The sequence below is a fragment of the Rhodamnia argentea genome, chromosome 6, assembly GCF_020921035.1.
Source record: "Rhodamnia argentea isolate NSW1041297 chromosome 6, ASM2092103v1, whole genome shotgun sequence".
Taxonomy (NCBI): Eukaryota; Viridiplantae; Streptophyta; class Magnoliopsida; order Myrtales; family Myrtaceae; genus Rhodamnia; species Rhodamnia argentea.
In genome coordinates, this window is record NC_063155.1 from 1,478,896 (window position 1) to 1,496,184 (window position 17,289).

Below are 17,289 nucleotides of genomic sequence, written 5' to 3' on the forward strand. Positions count from 1 at the left end.
AACAAACGGATTAAGTTCGATAAAAGATTCCCACGTGGATAATCCTTTTGGGCCTCAACCTTATTTGGGCCAAAGCCCGGGAACTCGCTTGGGCTTAGTCGAAGGATTTTAAACGCGCAACAAGTTGAAATATCACTTACCCAAAAAAACTTAAATCGGAGAAAAGAGGGGGCAATTCGCAAGAACAATCAAGTTTAAGCGAGAAGATACTTGGAAATGAGAAGAACCTTATATCACTCCACAACGGAGCAATAAAATATCGGGACCGACATCCACCATACGGATAAATGACCGAAATTCACCAACCCTCGGACCAAGCACGAAACTCGAGTGATCATTGCGACCACGAGCTTCAAACCTAGATCGAACCTCGAAGCTTTGCTGCCGCCATGACTAGAGCTAGTGGATGTGGTCAAGCAAGGGACGATGAACGTTGCCGGAGGTCCAAAGGGAAGTTGATAGTGACCAACGAGCGTCGGAGGACCTTGCAAAAGATGATGAATAGCGACTTTAAATTTTTTTTTTTTAATGTTTTCCTAACATGGTGTTTGCGTGGCATCATATGAACGCCATCTCAGATTCACGTTGGATTTTTACCGATATAGAACCCTAACAGAGAGGTAATCGTATCACATGGACATAAGTTGGGAGTTTTTTGTGTCACAAAAAAATTAAGGTGAATATGTCACGGGACATAATTTGGAGTTTTTCACTTCACAAAAGAAAGTTTAGGGTAAATATGTCATAGTTTGTATAGCTTATGATTTTTGGTGGTGTTTTCCTTCTTAAAAAGAACGTTTTTAATTAGTAGAAACTTTTGACCAAAAAAGATAATAATATAAACTAGAAAATTGCCAAAAAAATATATTAGCATTTTTTTTATAACATGGTATTATATATTCCCAAAAAGACATTAAAAAAAAAAAAACGCTTTCGTCACCGTAAACTCACAGTTCTCTCCGTCTCACCTCCTCCCACTTCCACTCTCCAATGCCTCCATAGAAATTCTCAGAATGCGCACCCTGCATCATCGAACCCTAGAAATGGATCTGACCTACCCGAAGCCTCGATCCTACGGGCCCCACCCTAAGATGGCGGCCGATCCTCCGCCGCAGCACTCCGACAATGATCGGAGCAGCGGCGAGCTCCGCGCCCTCGACTGCAACCTCTCCGCCCTGTGCGACCACGTCCAGATCGAGGGCTTCAACTCCGGCTCCTTCTCCGACATCGCCGTCCACGCCATGGGCTCCACCTACCACCTCCATCGCCTCATCCTCTCCCGCAGCTCCTACTTCAGGTGCGTTTCTGACGGTGTCGGCCCTCGCCTCCGTTCGAGGTCGCGATCCGCAGTTCCCCATTCAGTTGAATTTCGTGAATTGATTTGCATTTTTTGTCTTCGGGCTCGGTTTCTTGTATTTAGTTCAGAAAGACGTGTTTTAACGGTGTGGAAATTGGTGCCGAGGATTTGCGTCTTTGGCTGTCTTGTTCTATTCTACTTTGATGTTTTCTTGTCTGTTTACCAGTGAACCTTCCTTAATTTGTAGATGTGCTAAAATGAGCGAACCTGATACGTCATTTCGTTGACACTTGATTTTTAATTATTTTTTTTTTAGTTTTATTTTTCAAAAAATCCCTAAAAATTCACAAAAAATAAAAAAAAATTAAAAATCAAATGATATTTTGCATTTAATTCTGTGGCCTCGAAAAGTATTTTTTATGAATTTTCAAATATTTCCCTATTTTTCAAAAATATTAAAAAAAATGCGAAAAAATATGAAAAATTATTTTTTGTTCCAAATTGGTTCCTTATGCTTGGCCAAGGCTTCTAATGTTGATTTTTAATTTTTTTGATTTTTTTCGAAAAATAGGGAAATACTTAAAAATTCATAAAAAATACTTTTCGAGGTCACAAAAATACATAAAAATGTCCAATATTTTTTCGAAGAACGGATGAATTTTTAGGAATTTTTTGGAAAATAAAACTAAAGAAAAAATGATTAAAAATCATGTCTCAACAATCATCCGTTCTTCTCACTTTATATAGATGAGACTCATTGGTTGAGTTGCTTTGTGCCTCCATTCGTTTCATGCTATACAGTATCCACACATTTCGTGTTATGTAGCTGAGTATATTGGTCGTTTTAGCTTATCTGGCCCTTTGTGATAATTTTGGCTAATCTTCTTGTCCGGTAGAGTTGATGTGAAAATTTTGCAGTGCCGTCTCGTAATCAAGATTTAGTAGCCAATGGAGCTGCATAGAATGAACAGAGAACGCAGTTATTGATGTATATCTTATGCCGAGTAACTGAACCCGAACGGTTTTGCATATTAGTTTTTATTCTACTAATTGACATAGTTTAGCTAATTAGTGCTCGATTTGGGGCTCAGCTTTATCTTGGTTTACTCTTTTCAGAAACATGCTTCATGGTCCTTGGAAAGAAGCCGGCGCTCCAGTTGTGACCTTGCATGTCGACGACAAGAATGTTAACCCTGAGGCGATTGCAATGTCATTTGCTTATTTGTACGGGCACTATCCCAAGCTTAATGCTAATAATGCATTCCGTGTTCTTGCGGCCGCTTCCTTTCTTGACCTTCAGGTAATTGCTATTGGGTTGCAGCACCTACTGTTCTTTTTTTTTTATTGTAGATTTGATTTCATTTTTTACCTGTCAATCTGCAGTTGTAATTTACCTGGGCACCTACTGTTCTTCGTATGTCAGGTGTTCTCCATACTTACACCAAGTGATCTGAACGTTTCAATTTTAAAACTCATTTATTAAGAATCCTTTGATGCTATCTAATTGATATGATTTGCCTAATGTCAACTGATCTGTTTCGAGATTGAAGAAATTTGTATTAATATATTAACAAGTCAAGGCTGGTGTACATTTTCAACATTCGAGGTTTCCATATAATTAGAATTATCATTATATTTCAAGGGTTGCTGTTATGGGCATTCTGCTTTATAATATATATATATATATATATATATATAGATATTGTTTAGAATTTATGCTTCCGTATGGTTTTGCATATATGCTTTTGTTGGGTTCACTTTGCATATTAGTGACAACATCATGATGCTCGGCAGGACCTATGTGCAATATGCACAGACTTCATTATATCTGAGCTGTGGACCTCAAACTTCTTAGCCTATCAGGTATAAAAGACATGCTTTTGCTGCCCATTTAGGGAGGAGCTATAATTTTCTTACAATATGGATAGTTGACCCCTATAAATATGTTGATCAGGTTTTTGCAGAGAGCCAGGATTATGGCATACATGGAGAGCGTGTCAGGAATGCTTGTTGGGGCTACCTTTGTCAAAGCGGTGCCATGGAGTTGAAAGAGGTAAAAGGATGAAGCAATGATCTAGCCAATAAAAGGAGCAAGCTTCTACCAATACCTCCTCCTCCCTCTTAGAGAGAAGGGAATAATTCAAATAAGAAAATGAAGTCATTTCTATTTTCTTGCTTATTCTAAATTCCTGACATTTGATTCTATTAAAAAGAGGACTAACTTCTCTGCTGCAGTATGTTGATTTGAAATGCATCAATATAAAATGCCGTGACTTAATTGGACATGAGTGTCCTTTGCATGATAGAACTTATTAACGTTACCTCCTAGTTGGTAAAATCAATATTTTATTAGGTCCTTTCTATCTTGAATATTTCCTTTGTTTGCATTAAGGTGCTTCCAAAGTTGTCCCCTCAAACTCTGCATGCGCTGCTGACCTCGGACGAACTCTATGTGCCTAGTGAGGAGAAGAGGTAAGCAAACTAGGATCTTTTGAGGTCCTTTTCTTTCTCAAGGGCTTATGTCTCTGTTGATAAATGAAGTGGAATGGCACACTGAAAACTCCTCCCCTCCAAGGTTTGAACTGGCGCTGCTTACACTGCTTGCAAAAGGTGCACTTCACAGGGCGGAGCTTTCTGAGCAGGGTAGTTCTGATTCTGAGGCTGGATTGCCTACTCTATCTGGTTCTTCTGAAGAGAAAGGAGAAAATTTGACGAATGGCTTCTCGCACTTGAAACTGGAACCCGAAGTAGGAAACTTAAACTCGAAAGCTGGATCGGAGGGATGCAATGCTGCTCGCAATCTTCTGGTTGAGCTTGCAGGAGTTGTCGATTGTGGTGCAGGGGAATCTGATTCTAAACAACCAGCACAACAAACTGCATATGCCCAGTCAAATATGGAACCCATGTACTCAAGTGGCTTGGAAGGCTCCAAGATGTTGAAGTCATCTGCAGATACTGATGTGAGTAACACCTCGTGTGCTTATGCGGCGGCAGCATCTATAGGTGCCAGGACAAGTGGGTTAGGGAATGGTGGATTGGCTATGGAGGGGCCATCTGAAGACAATTCATTCTATCGATTGGATAATAACTGGCTTACTAGGGACCAATCAAGGCATGGTTCTTCTATGATGAGCTCTTCCTGTTATGGGATCATGCCAAATGATTGGGGAAAATCTGGCATGCCTACTCTTTCATGGGGAGGCAGGGTTGTGGGAAGACGGCAGATTAAAAATTGTTCTGCGGAGAACTGTGGAATTAGTGGGGAGGATTATGATACATTCGTCGATATATTTGAAGGTGGTTTTCTTTTATATAGCAACATGTCTTTTGAAGCTCTCATCAACGTGAGAAAGCAGCTAGAAGAACTGGGTTTTCCGTGCAAAGCTGTGAACGATAGTTTGTGGTTGCAGGTTCTATGCTCAGATCTCTTCCCTTCTTGTATGTTTCTGCAGTTTGTAAATACAAGTTGATGATGAATGTTGTAGGTTCATTTCAGTATTCTCATTATGCCATGTTTATCAGCTACTTAACTTCATCCTGCGGTGTAAGTTCTAGAAGTTCTTTGGTTTATTGACTTGTGATAGTTGCGAAGAATGAATATAACTTTTTTCCATCTCCAATGCAAACATGTTTTGAGGGGGAAGTTATGGCACCTCTCTGTAATGGTCGTATTACACTCCCAAGGTTCTTTCTAATTTCTGCTTGGAGACGCGCGGCCGCCCGGGGGGTTTTGGGTGGGGTGGTGGTTTTGGCTAGTAATGGGGAAACTTCAACTAAAGCCTAATGTCCAGGAAGGGTGGCGTGTGCCAAATGGGCAAACCTTTAATGACACCCAACTTTTAAAATGTACTCAAGTTTACCTTTACAACTATTATCTTGATAGAATTTGCACCAATGCTTTCTCAGATGAACATGCAAATGTTGTGTCATGCATTTCTGCCGTCATGGAATACCTAGAATGCATGCTTAATTGAAATTCAATCTTTCAATTATTATTGAGTGACCTGTGCCAAATGGGCAAACCTTCAATTGCACCCAGAATTTGTTAAATTACTCAAGCTTACCTTTATAGTTATTATCTTGACAAAATCTGCATTAAAACTTTCCTAGATGAACATGCAAATGTTGTTTCATGCACTTTTACCGTAATAACTAGAATGGATGCTTAATTGATGTTGAAATGGACAATTATTGATGTGGAAAGATGTTCAGGTGCGTCAAAGTGTGAGTGTGATGCTGAATTCTTGGATTGAGCTTTGTGGGAGCAGCTTTTGTTATCGTACATTAAAAAAGTGTTGCCTTTTATTGGTGGCTTTCTTGGTTATTTGAGCTGACTGATTAAATGGGTATACTGTAGATGCTTCTAAACCGACGGGTACAAGAAATCTGTGCTGATACTTGCAAGAACTGCTGTCTTTTGAATACTTCATGTGCCTGTAGACAGCCATTTGGTTATCCGCATGGGGTATCTGCAACTGGTTACTGCATCCAAGAGCAAGATCAAAACAATTCAAACAATATAGGAAGTGTATATGTTACTGAACCAGCTCAAGGTGATGGTAATGGTTTATGTAGGCCAGTACGAGTACATGTCAGGGGACCTGTTGATGGTTTGGCTGGTATTGGACGTGGAAATACTTTTGTGCCAGCAGCTGCTTGGCCACCAACACGCTTCGTTTTTTCTCGTGTGCCTTTTGGTGTCGGTAACAGAAATTGCCCTCAAGCTCTTGCTAATGACAATTCAGAAACCAGAGGTGACCAGAATGGCGATTTGTCGGGAGATGGGTTGACAGCTCTAGTTGGGCTAAGCCAGGGAGGAAGTAATGCAGCTAATTTCCATGGAGATCTAACTGCAAGAGGTTATGAGACAGATCTTCAGAGCAAATTGCCTGGAACTTCTGTTGGAGGACCAAGTGGAAATGCCGTCCCCGTGCAGATGCTTGATCATACCAGTGACAACGTTGGAATTCAATGGGATAATACTAGTGGTTCCTCCATCTCTCTGGATATGAAGACCCCTCTCAGTCATTTTCCTCCTTTCCGTTTTGGGTAAGCTACTACTATGTTATCGTATTAACTGTTTAAAAGACAGACTTGGAGAATGCTGAAGGATTTCCTCTTATGGTTTCAGAGTTTCTTTGGCTAGGCTACGTAGCTGAATTTCTTTACACATAATTTTACATGAATAAGATTGGTTGTTTCCTTTAGTCTGATGTTTCATCCTTTTTTGTCCCGTGAGAGAAGCTAGTCAAGGTTGTGCTTCTTTTCTCCAGTTTATCTGGGCCAAGCTTAGGATTTAATACGTAGAGGAATTCATGTAACATATACCCTGTTTTCAAACGGTTACTCATGGAAGTTGATTTTGTAGACTATTGCTTGGTTTTGTCTTCTGCTAGTCCTGATTGTTTTGTAATTATCTGAAGTATCTTTGTGTTTTTATTCCTGAAAAGAACGGTAAGTTGTGATTATATCTCACCCATGCACTGGGTCTGATTTTGTTGTGTAGGGTTGAATTTGAGGATGTGCACAGGCTCAGTGATGGCCAAGTCAAGCACTCAGCAGAAGTATTCTATGCAGGTTCATTATGGAAGGTAGATCCCAGTCATCCATTTCAATGTCTTGCTATGTTTTTAAAATGCTCTGATGCAAAATGGTATCTATGACAACTCTCGAATATATAGGTGAGTGTCCAAGCTTTTAATGATGAAGACCCTCAAGGACGCAGAACTCTTGGTATTTATATCCTTTGTCAAGCCATGCTTTTAAGATCAAAACCTTTGGAATCAGGCATAAACCATAAGACAATATGCTGAATGTACTGGTTCCCAATTGTAACAGGATTATTTCTACATCGACGGAAGGCTGAATGCCCTGATTCTCTCAGAAAGGTCAGTTTTTTCATTGCTTGTTGTTTAGTATGAGACCATTTGCTTATGTTTCAGTGTGGATAGATGATTATATTAGCTTGATGTGGGTTTCATATGCATGTTACTCTCTAAAGTTCATTTGAAAGGAAGGGAAATCAGAGGGAAGTTACCACTGTCTGTGTATTCTCAATTCAACTCATTTTGCCTTTACAACTTCTCTCTGGCAGGTTCATGTGTACGTAGACACTCGTGAAAAGGTTACTGCTCGGTATCAGGTAGGATTCCAATTCTAAAACAGCTATTGAAAAGGCCAAATATCATTTGAATACGTGGTCACCCTATAGCTTGTTAACTTCTGTGTTGCTTATGTCCTTGTAATTCAGCTGATCTGTCCATCAAAAAGAGAAGTGATGGTCTTTGGAAGTTTTAAACAGAGGGGCACCCTTTTGCCAAAAGCTCCGAAAGGATGGGGTTGGCGAACAGCTCTCTTATTTGAGGAGCTTCCCGATCTACTTCAAAATGGTGCCTTGCGGGTTGCTGCTGTCGTGCAGCTTGTGTGAAGTGAGACCAGGTAGTTTACCTCGATCATTTGTAGATAGCAATGACTCTAATAAGCCCCATATGTGTAGCCTTTTTTTTTTTGGTCAATGCATATTTATAGTTAAGAATGCATAAGTATAGCCAGGTCACGCTGGTACTTCCTGGCCTTGTATTACATGCTAAGTGCTGTCATCTTTGAGTCGAGTAGTATAATTCAGAGAGTACAGCCCTTGAAAACTTGTGGTAGGTTTTGCTGTATCTCTTGAAGATCTCGGGATTGTAATTCGCTCAAGAGGGAAAAAAAATAGCCCTCTCCGGTGGCACAATCGGAGTCGTTAGAAGTTAATATATGAACCTATGGGCCTCCCTTGTACATAGATGTACAAATTAACCTCTTCGTTATTTTCATGGTGGAATTACTCTTCATCCTGTTGACTACTTGAGTGGATTTGACATCAATGTGAGCTTGATCTGTTGAGTTCTAAGGGTCCTTTTCTTCCTATCAGTTGGTACCTAAAGGACTGGTCTCTTCTCTATTGTCTGAGCTGCCATCACGGCTTATAGCACCGGCACTTCGTTTTAGTCGGTTGATTTATGATGACACGAATAGTTTGTGGCCGGTTCATGTCGCTATCATTGCAGTTACCGGGTGGAATGCAAGGAGGAAATGCTTTGACAGGTTGTGGAGTACTTCGCATCTCCGATGCATGAATATGGGAGTAATGTGCTTGGAGACCAAACCGAAAGAGTATGGGATTAGATTTTTGCAGTTGTTTGTTTGTGTCTTCAGATCCAAGAAAGCTAAGCACGAAGTCGAACGACGCGCACGTACGGTGCATCCAACGAAATCAGATGGAGATTGACAATTTTTTCACCTGTTGGTCATCCGCTCTTTCTTTTGCTCGGATGTTGACTTTCCAAAAAATAAAATCAATTTCATTTTCAATGGAGAACATCTACAAATTTTCGGAATAATTTCACGAGAAATTTGAAGTCCTGTTGTTGATCAAAATAAATAATTTCAAGTGTATGACTTTTAAGAGATGCATAACAAAGAGTCGAATCGCTATTGGTTCTCAATGATTTCCTCGTTATGCTGTAGATTTGATGGAGCCAATCCAGATACAACATAGCAAAAACTATAAATGCACCTTAGCGATCATAGAAAATTAGATTGGATAAAATAATTGAAAACTGAAGTATGTACAACATTAGAGATGTGACATATGTATGATATAATCCTATAGAGCAAAGTGGCTAGTTTTAGGAGAGCACAATTCTTTTTTCATCCTCCATTAGTTATTTTTTAAGTCGTCCTATTAATGGGCTATCTCGCACAGATTTCATTTTTAAAACTCGAATATGTTATTTTTGCAACATAGATGCACATTTGCTAGTGATAAAGAAAAGAAACGGTGTTATCTCCTCATGATTCAGTAAATTTATAGGAAATAAAGTTAATTGTTCAAGTAAGGTTTAGTTTTGATTATTTAAAGGACAAAAAAAGAAAAACACGACCCACCGATCGGTGGCCAAGTTGGTTTGAGTTCGGTTCCTTTCACAAGAGGGGTGTCTTAAGTGGGAGGTCGTGGTGGTGGGCACACTAAATCCACTAGCATACGAAACAAAGGGTACCTCTTCTTTTAAATACTGTAATCTCGAATTATTCTTTACAAATGATTTCATAAATACTTCCATTCAAATGGACTTAATGCATTTTGAATCTAAATTGTACATTCTTAAAAATATATCTAAAAAAAAAAACATATTGATGTACTTTTGAGGTTGACTCAGGTTATATTCTCGTCGAAACTTTAATCACACACTCTCACATGCAATATAATTTTATGTCAATACCTTCAATTTTTATGTTGATATATTTCTATGAAGAATCTTCCCTCCGTAATCAGTCGGTAGTCGGAGTTCCAAGTAAAATTAGGTCGGCGTCCGATTTCCACGATTCAGAGGTTAAATTACTAGCGTCGGGGGTAAATTTACAATAATCGTGAAAACTCGGGGGGCAATATGTAATTTCTCGGAAGAGAACAGGAAAAGTTAGAACACTAGCTCGATGGGTGCCCCGATGAGATTACGCAAGGAAGTCGGGAAAGAACGGTACAAAAACCTGGAAGTTTGCCTAGGGGTCGCCGGAGCTGAGCACCGTCGTCACTTTCGCACGTTAAACCGCCGCTGGAGCTGAACGCCGGCGCCACTTTCCGTTTTTCAATTCAACCGTTGGTCTCTTGCGGGGATTCTCCAATCCTCCAATTCGGCTCGTTCTCACGTTGGTTCGCTAGGTTCTCTCTCCAATTGCCCCATCCTCAGCCCATTTCTAGGGCTGCGCCTGCAACTCCCATTCACGCTGTTGGCTTACCGCAGAAGTCTACGAATTGGCGGTCCACTTTGTCCAGGGTTTTTGATTCGAGCCTTCTGCGTGTTCTGGAACCCTAGTTCCGAACTTCGACCCCGATGGCTTTGGCGAAGCATGGGTTTTCTTAGATGGATGACGGGTTGTTAGTGTCTGACTTTACTGGGATTTATCGATGGGCGGGTTGAGCAACCGGAAGCGCGGAGATGAGTTCTCGAGCTTGAGCAACAGACAGCCGAATCTCCATAGATCACCGGATTTTCACGTCTCGAAGAGGCCGAGGCTGTTCTCGTCGATGCAGCAATCTCCTGGACGGGCCGTTTCTTCGAATAGCGCTGTTTCCAGGATCTCCAGATATCCGGAAGCTACTAGCAAGTTGCACCGTGAAGTTCATGCCCCGGTTAGGACAAGCAAATTTGGGTCTTCTTCATCTGTATTAGGTAGGGGTTCTTCCGATAAAGAAGAATACAGTAGTGATTACATGGGTAATGTGTTGGACAAGTACAAGAAGGCGAAGGCGAGCGCACTGCGCACGCTGAGATATTTGACAAAGAAGGAAGTGATTGATTTGGTGGATGAGGAACCTGGGAAGGAGATTGCATCCCCAGATTCGAGTATAGAGGAAATAGATGGCTTTGAAGATGGAAGAGAGAGGTCTGTTGTGTCGGGTAGTAGGTCAAAGGACGAATATCAGGTCGCGGGAAATGCTCAAGAATCCATGGTGTCGGAGCTGAGTAATTGGAATGTGGGGATGGAGAATGCAGAGAAGAGATTGGACAGGTTGTCCTTAAATGCCGATGGTCTTGAGGTTTTGAGCAAATCTGCCTACCAGAAGCTGCTTGAAGATGCGAAGAGGCGGGATGCTAAACTTGGAAATTTGGATTTTGAGATAAAATTACACGAGGAAAAAAGGTTATTGTTTCAAGAGTTGCGTCCAGCCAGAAAACCCGATGGGGTAATTTCCTGCATTGATGTTTTTCATTTTATTTCACGATAGGTTTCTTTAATTCGTCATATTGGTTGGTTCTAGCTCATAGAAAGCTGGAAGAAGAATTACTGGATGCTTGTTCTGATACTAGAAATTACATAAGACTGGGCAAGTTTAGGCCTAGATTACCTTCTAGATTCTTTAAGCTTATTGTTTTCATGTTTTGGTTTCAGAGAGTACCTAGTGAACCTTTCATTCCTCTTACGGATGAGGAGGAGGCAGAGGTTGAACGTGCCCTTTCTGGCAACCGGTATGAGTATAGACAGAATGTTTCCTCTAAATGGTTGCGACTATATTTCATATGACAATATCAGGATTGGCATGTGCAGGAGGAGGGTTCTTGTTAATCACGAGAACTCTGGCATTGAGATCACAGGAGAAACCCTGTTGTGCCTTGGACCTGGTGCTTGGTTAAATGATGAGGTAATTTGTCATGTACCTGCATCCCCTTTTTGATGGAATTTACATTTATACTCTATGAAAAGTTAAGCTTATTGTAGTCAGGGTTTATGCTACTTTGGAAGAAGGTTGACCTTAAACTGTTTTATCTTACTCCACTCACCGGTGATTAAATGCTGTGTTGGAATGTAGCAAGCCCTTTATTTGATCTTACATCCTTCCTTCACAGGTCATAAACTTATATCTTGAGTTATTGAAGGAAAGGGAGAAAAGAGATCCACAGAAGTTCTTGAAGTGTCATTTTTTCAACACATTTTTCTACAAGAAGGTTGATTTCTGACTGTTGCTATTTAATTCTGTCAGAACTAGCTAAGTTTCTTCTGTAGTCTTTGTCCTGATTTCTCCCCTTATGTTGCATGTACATCGAAAGGGCTCAACTTTAGGATTTTCTTGGGTTCTTAGTTAGGTTGTTTCCGGGGCAGGATTAAGTATATAAATGGATGTTTAAACTAGTTTTCCTCAAAAAAAATTGTTGCACCCGATGGCCAAAGGACACTTGGTGTCGAGAAACCTGCATTTTCTGCTATCCAAGCATACAGGTTGTCCTTAGGATTCCGACAATGATTAATCACATTTCCAATCATCTTTATCATCATGATTTCGTCAATTGCGCTTCTTGTATAGCATTCTCGTTCTGCTTTGGGTATTATTGACTAATGTTTAATTTACATGTTGATTTCCAGTTAACAAGTGGCAGGAGTGGGTATGACTTTAAAGCTGTCAGAAGGTGGACTACTCAGAAAAAGTTGGGTTATAGCCTAATCGACTGTGATAAAGTAAAGCACTGCTGCACTTTACTCATTTTTTTCAGTCACAACACTTTAATAATTTTTAGTTTTGCCTTTTGTCCTCTTGATGGGTCATCATTAATTTTGCCTTCTGTTTTAGATATTTGTGCCAATCCACCAAGAGATACATTGGTGTCTAGCGATCATCAACAAGAAAGATGAGAAATTTCAATATTTGGATTCCCTTGGAGGGAGGGATTCTCGAGTGTTGAAAGTGTTGGTATGCTTTCTGTCTATTGTGTTTTTTAATTTGAGCTTTTCGCCTTATTTTGAAGAGAGAGCGATAGGGAGATTTTTGCTAATTGTACGTTACTATATTCTTAATTAATGCCTCAGGCCAGATACATTGTGGATGAGGTGAAGGACAAGTGCGGGAAAGACATAGCTGTAGGCTCGTGGGACCAAGAATATGTCTCAGACTTGCCTGCACAGGAAAATGGGTATGCTGTTTCTTATCTTTATTTCACTGCCTATAAATAAACTTCTTTCTCCATTTATTTTCCTCTAGCATTATCTTTTTGTTTTTCATGTACTTAGCATTGGGAGAATAACGGCATTGAGGATGTAAAGGAACAGCTAGAGCCACAAGCAATGCTAGAATGAGAAGAATTGAAGTTGAAACAGAAAATAGATATTCTTGGGTTTAGAAAAACCAACATTGTTTAGTGAATGGAGAAATGAAAAGTCACTTCAAGACCGATGTATATCGTGGTTACAAATGTAAGACCATCTCAAGCCTCAATTAAACATAAACAAACTCTATCCTGAACCATTCAAGCTCATTAAAAGTCACCTTACTAACACATACCACATTTTAGTCCTAACAACACAAAAAAGACTAAAATAAAGAAGAAAATTGCTGAAAGTACTAAAAGTAATGTTGCTCTTGCATCGGAATGTCAATACATAACTTATTCATTATATAATGGATCAATTAAATTGATGGCTGAGATAAACAACATTTATGGAAAGTGGAGGCAGAGGAGTGAGGACTTTCCAATTAATTGGTTTTTTTTTTTTAATGTAATGTTGACATTCCCATCTGTTGAGCTTCTGCACATTGCTGTAAATGCGAGGGCATGTATTCAAATGTGTATAATTCATTTTTATTCAAGCTTTCAGCAGTATGAACTAAAAGTCTCAGTCGGATAGAGTGTTCTTTAGATCTTATTATGAGCATGAATGTTGGAAATGAGCTTTGCAAGCCATAAGATGACCTTAGGTAGTTGGTAATCTTTCATGTACTGGTTTCTCAATTGTTTTTGCTTGCTTTGCTGAAATATTTTATATGGGTTGTTTAGGTTTCCTGTTCATTGTGTTGGAGGACTTACCTTTACCAATTCACCTATATTCTATGAGCAGATTTGATTGCGGCATGTTCATGATCAAGTATGCTGATTTCTATAGCAGAGGGCTCGGGCTTTATTTCGACCAGGTGAGGCATGTAAAGTTGCACATGGATAAGTTATAAATCTATGAATGCCTGCTGCTCTTTTGTGCATTTTGAATCGTTTTTCTTTTTATACGATATTAATCTTTATAGGGAAAAAGCCACAAAAAACCACTGACTATGCCCACTGTGACACATTTACCCTAAACTTGTTTTTGTGACACCAAAAACCTCAAATTATGCCTATGTGACACATTTACCCTCCATCAAGGTGTCATCATATGATTTTTCCGGCCAAATCGTCGTTTTTATTTCACTTAAGCCATGTAGGCGCCGTCACCATTTGCTTCGCAGCGTTCATGTAGGTAGATTTTTAACGGTTCTCATTGGCGGAGAGTGTCACACAAATATAAGTTTGGGGTTTTTGGTGTCATAGAAAAAAATTGAGGGTAATTGTGTCAGTGGGCATAGTTTGGGATTTTTGCCGGTTTTTGCCCATCTTGTAATGATCTGTAATTTTGCTTCTTTATGCCTGTTAGTGTTAGCCCAGACCTTATTGGGGAAATAAGTGGTATACTTATTATACTATTGGTTCTGGACCTTATCAACGCCTGAGATCGGGTAATGCCACCAGTGCTTGGGGCAAGATCATATAGGCCTTTAATAAGATCCACTTGGTCATATGAGATGGATTGCTGGAGGTTCATTTACATGCTAGCTTATAAAGTGAGTGTAGCTGATAGATTTAAGTGTTATGGGAGATGGAATGAAATAGTATGCTTGTCAGAAGGCATTGATGGTGGAGGTTGCCATCCTCACCGTTTCATGTACTTTATTTAGTATTTGGGCTTTAATTGAATGACTTGATATTTTATCTCGATTCATGGTTGTCAAGTTCTTGAAAAGACGGATGGAGTCTTGGATCGGCTCCTCTTTTTACTCTCCTAGCTTAGTTTCTGTTTCTAGCGTCCTCTAAAACAGAATTTGGTGCCAATTTTAAACCATGGTTGCATGTATACCATTCATCCACATCTTGAGTGGTTTTTCTATCTTAGATATTTGAACGAGGAGACTTGGAGGAACTTTTTTTCCTTATGTATTGTTTGAACTCTCTGTCACAGGATCATATGCCCTATTTTCGGCGGCGAACAGCAAAGGAGATTTTGAGACTAAGAGCTGATTGAATGATGTTGTAAAGACATTGGGATTCAAATTTACAAATTTTGGCATTAAAAGACGAATTCCTTTTAGTTAAAAGCACCGGGCTTTTGCCTAGTGGAATTTTTGATACATTCTATGTGTTGAAGCTAATGCATGACGGTGTTAAAGCATGGTTTACAATGAAAGAGTGAAGTTGTAAATACATAAAATGGAGCACTGCTTCATGAAAAATTAGTTGCAGCGTGTAAAGAAGGTCAATGGGCATTTCAGCTTTGAATTGCTCTCGTTTCATCTTGTGATAATGCTCATTTTTTTTTATAGAAAATTTTCCTTCTATTTTCCCATGTGCCTAGTAAATGGTTATCATTTTGAGTTTGTTCTTGTATTCTTTTGTACATTTATCTAGTACTAAATGATTTTTCCTTGTGCCCCAAAAAAGTTTGTGCGAGTGTTGGCTGCATAATTGCCTGTCTTGAGTCAGAGATTGAATTGGAAGAAAGAATTGCTTATTATATAGGAGTGCCGGTTGTGATATATGTGCATCTAAATCTGACCATTGAAGAGGTAAAACACAAGTTTCAATCTTGGTCCAGATTGGGTTATATTTGGAAGATTTTTCGAATTGAATTATGTTTTCAAATGTTAATATAAAGTGATAGTTCAATGTAAAGTACATAGAAATTTTAATATTTTGATATGCACTGTCTAAAGTAACTATGAAAAGAAAATTTCCTCAGGCCAAAGTAGGAAAGAAAATGTTGGGAATGTCCGGTGTGGCACGAACCGATATTTTAAATCGTGCAATCATGTGCCACTAGGATCTTGGTTTCCTTTAAATGGCCTAAGTTAGCCTTATTTGTTATGACTCGGACTCTCAATACTAAGTATTTTGGATAAAATGTAGTTAGAGAGAGCTATGTTTATATTACTGAAATACTTTGGATGAGGTGGAAAATAGTCTCGCAATGAGATTAGACCAAGTGGTGGTATGTATAGCTCATGAGATAAATAAATTCTTTCAATTTTTTAAATTATTTACAGAATAACCAAATAACGAAGGTACTATTGATTAGATTGTATTCTTTCTATATCCTAATGAAAGGACCCTCTTTGACTAAAGGGCCTGTTTGGTAAAAATAAGGTACTAGCGCGGAAAATTTGGATACTTTTTATAATCTTCAGCGCTAAAACATAAAAATTCAAGTGTTTAGTCGATGCTAATTGACAATTAACATCTGAATGTGAAAAATTGCTCGCTGAAGATAGAACAATGGTTATTATCAATAGGTTATGTCGGTTAGGTCTTGCCATATATCAAGTGAATCTTCTTCTTTTTTTACGAAATATAGTTTTTTAAGTTGATTGGTCAAAAAAGCTTAATTTCATTGAAGTTCTGGATTTTCATATCTTTCGGCACTCAATTATGTTATCAAATGGCCATATTTGCCGCCTGGTTAGGCCAACTCGACGAGAGACTTTCATTTCCTGGGGATCCGGACCCAACAAGGAAGTGGAGGTGAACTAAATTGGCCGTAGAGGTGAGATACGGGTGGGCGGGTTGAAGGGTACCGAGCGCGCTTTGGAAATGGGCTTAAGAAAGAAAGTCTAGCCCACCCATCTTGTCCTGGGCCTGGCCCGGCCCATATGTTCTTCATAAAACAATGGCTTTGCTATCTTCCATAAGGTACCGCTAAATCACTATGTGAACGACTACAATTCCTGAAATGCGATTAAACGTCAGGAAAATAAATTTAAAATAAAATCCCTTTTTTTAACCAACAAAGACCTTCTATTGCTTCATCCAATATATTTTCTTCCCTTTTTTTCTTGTTTCTTCTTCTTCGTGCTTGTTCCGAGCATGACGACACCATGGCCGCCGTCAGATGCACCTAATGCCACCGTTACAGCCTTCATGTCCCATGGCACCTCCACAGCCCTGCGCCTAGTGTCATCTCCGCCGTTGAAGACTTACTTTCGCTCTCTCTCGCCTTTCAAAGAGGTCTTAGAACCTCTTATATCAGGTTCGACCTCCCATTTGAGCTGCAGACACCGCAAGCATATAGGGTTGTGAAGTGTTTTGGGTGTTTTGGTCTCATCTGAGTCTGATGGTGGTCATGTGATTCGTTCTCATCGGTTTGCTGGGCGCGTTGTTGGTGGCAGCTAACATAGATGACGTCAATGTGGAGAAGGGGGTGGTGAAGTCCCAGTGGTTTTTCTCATGGTCTTGGTTCTGATTCAGATGGTGGAGGTAGCAGTGTTGGAACCACGGTGCTTAAGGTCAAAAGTGCAGCTGCCGCTTGCGCGGCCGAGGCGATAATAGGTTGAAATACAACAAAAAAATCTGTAAAGACACATGAATTTAGCCGCATCATAACATCACGCATCTATTGTCGACTAATGATGTCTGATGTTTGAAGGGGGGCACTATATT

General features: G+C 39.7%; 2 protein-coding genes across 3 annotated transcripts; both read left to right on the forward strand.

The window, feature by feature from the left end:
* The first annotated feature begins 941 nt into the window (after positions 1-941).
* LOC115726321 lies at positions 942-9,292 on the forward strand. Of its 2 annotated transcripts, XM_048280151.1 has the most exons (13): positions 942-1,297; positions 2,414-2,597; positions 3,092-3,160; positions 3,252-3,350; positions 3,690-3,769; positions 3,873-4,707; positions 5,655-6,346; positions 6,804-6,888; positions 6,979-7,030; positions 7,136-7,185; positions 7,392-7,439; positions 7,548-7,729; positions 9,264-9,292. In XM_048280151.1, the coding sequence occupies exons 1-12, from the start codon at positions 1,014-1,016 to the stop codon at positions 7,722-7,724; spliced, it is 2,655 nt and encodes an 884-aa protein (XP_048136108.1). In that variant the 5' UTR covers positions 942-1,013; the 3' UTR covers positions 7,725-7,729; positions 9,264-9,292. The 2 variants fall into 2 exon arrangements, with proteins under 2 accessions (XP_048136108.1, XP_030512001.1); XM_030656141.2 differs by lacking the exon at positions 9,264-9,292 and having other exon boundaries at positions 7,548-8,000.
* Positions 9,293-9,772: 480 nt separating this feature from the next.
* On the forward strand, positions 9,773-15,149 carry LOC115726323 (ubiquitin-like-specific protease ESD4). The gene is made up of 9 exons (XM_030656143.2): positions 9,773-11,027; positions 11,234-11,310; positions 11,390-11,483; positions 11,689-11,787; positions 12,203-12,295; positions 12,408-12,527; positions 12,644-12,747; positions 13,670-13,742; positions 14,819-15,149. Exons 1-9 carry the CDS (start codon positions 10,248-10,250, stop codon positions 14,879-14,881), a joined length of 1,503 nt encoding a protein of 500 aa, XP_030512003.1. The 5' UTR covers positions 9,773-10,247; the 3' UTR covers positions 14,882-15,149.
* The last annotated feature ends 2,140 nt before the right edge of the window (positions 15,150-17,289 follow it).

Excerpts from the sequence above, each read along its gene's own strand:
- LOC115726323 (XM_030656143.2), top strand. The coding sequence starts at position 10,248 with ATGGGCGGGTTGAGCAACCGGAAGCGCGGAGATGAGTTCTCGAGCTTG. Across the intron at positions 11,311-11,389 it reads CGTGCCCTTTCTGGCAACCG|GAGGAGGGTTCTTGTTAATC; the intron begins GTATGAGTATAG and ends TGGCATGTGCAG. Across the intron at positions 11,484-11,688 it reads GTGCTTGGTTAAATGATGAG|GTCATAAACTTATATCTTGA; the intron begins GTAATTTGTCAT and ends CTTCCTTCACAG.
- LOC115726321 (XM_048280151.1), top strand. The coding sequence starts at position 1,014 with ATGCGCACCCTGCATCATCGAACCCTAGAAATGGATCTGACCTACCCG. Across the intron at positions 3,770-3,872 it reads GTGCCTAGTGAGGAGAAGAG|GTTTGAACTGGCGCTGCTTA; the intron begins GTAAGCAAACTA and ends CTCCCCTCCAAG. Across the intron at positions 7,186-7,391 it reads GCCCTGATTCTCTCAGAAAG|GTTCATGTGTACGTAGACAC; the intron begins GTCAGTTTTTTC and ends TCTCTCTGGCAG.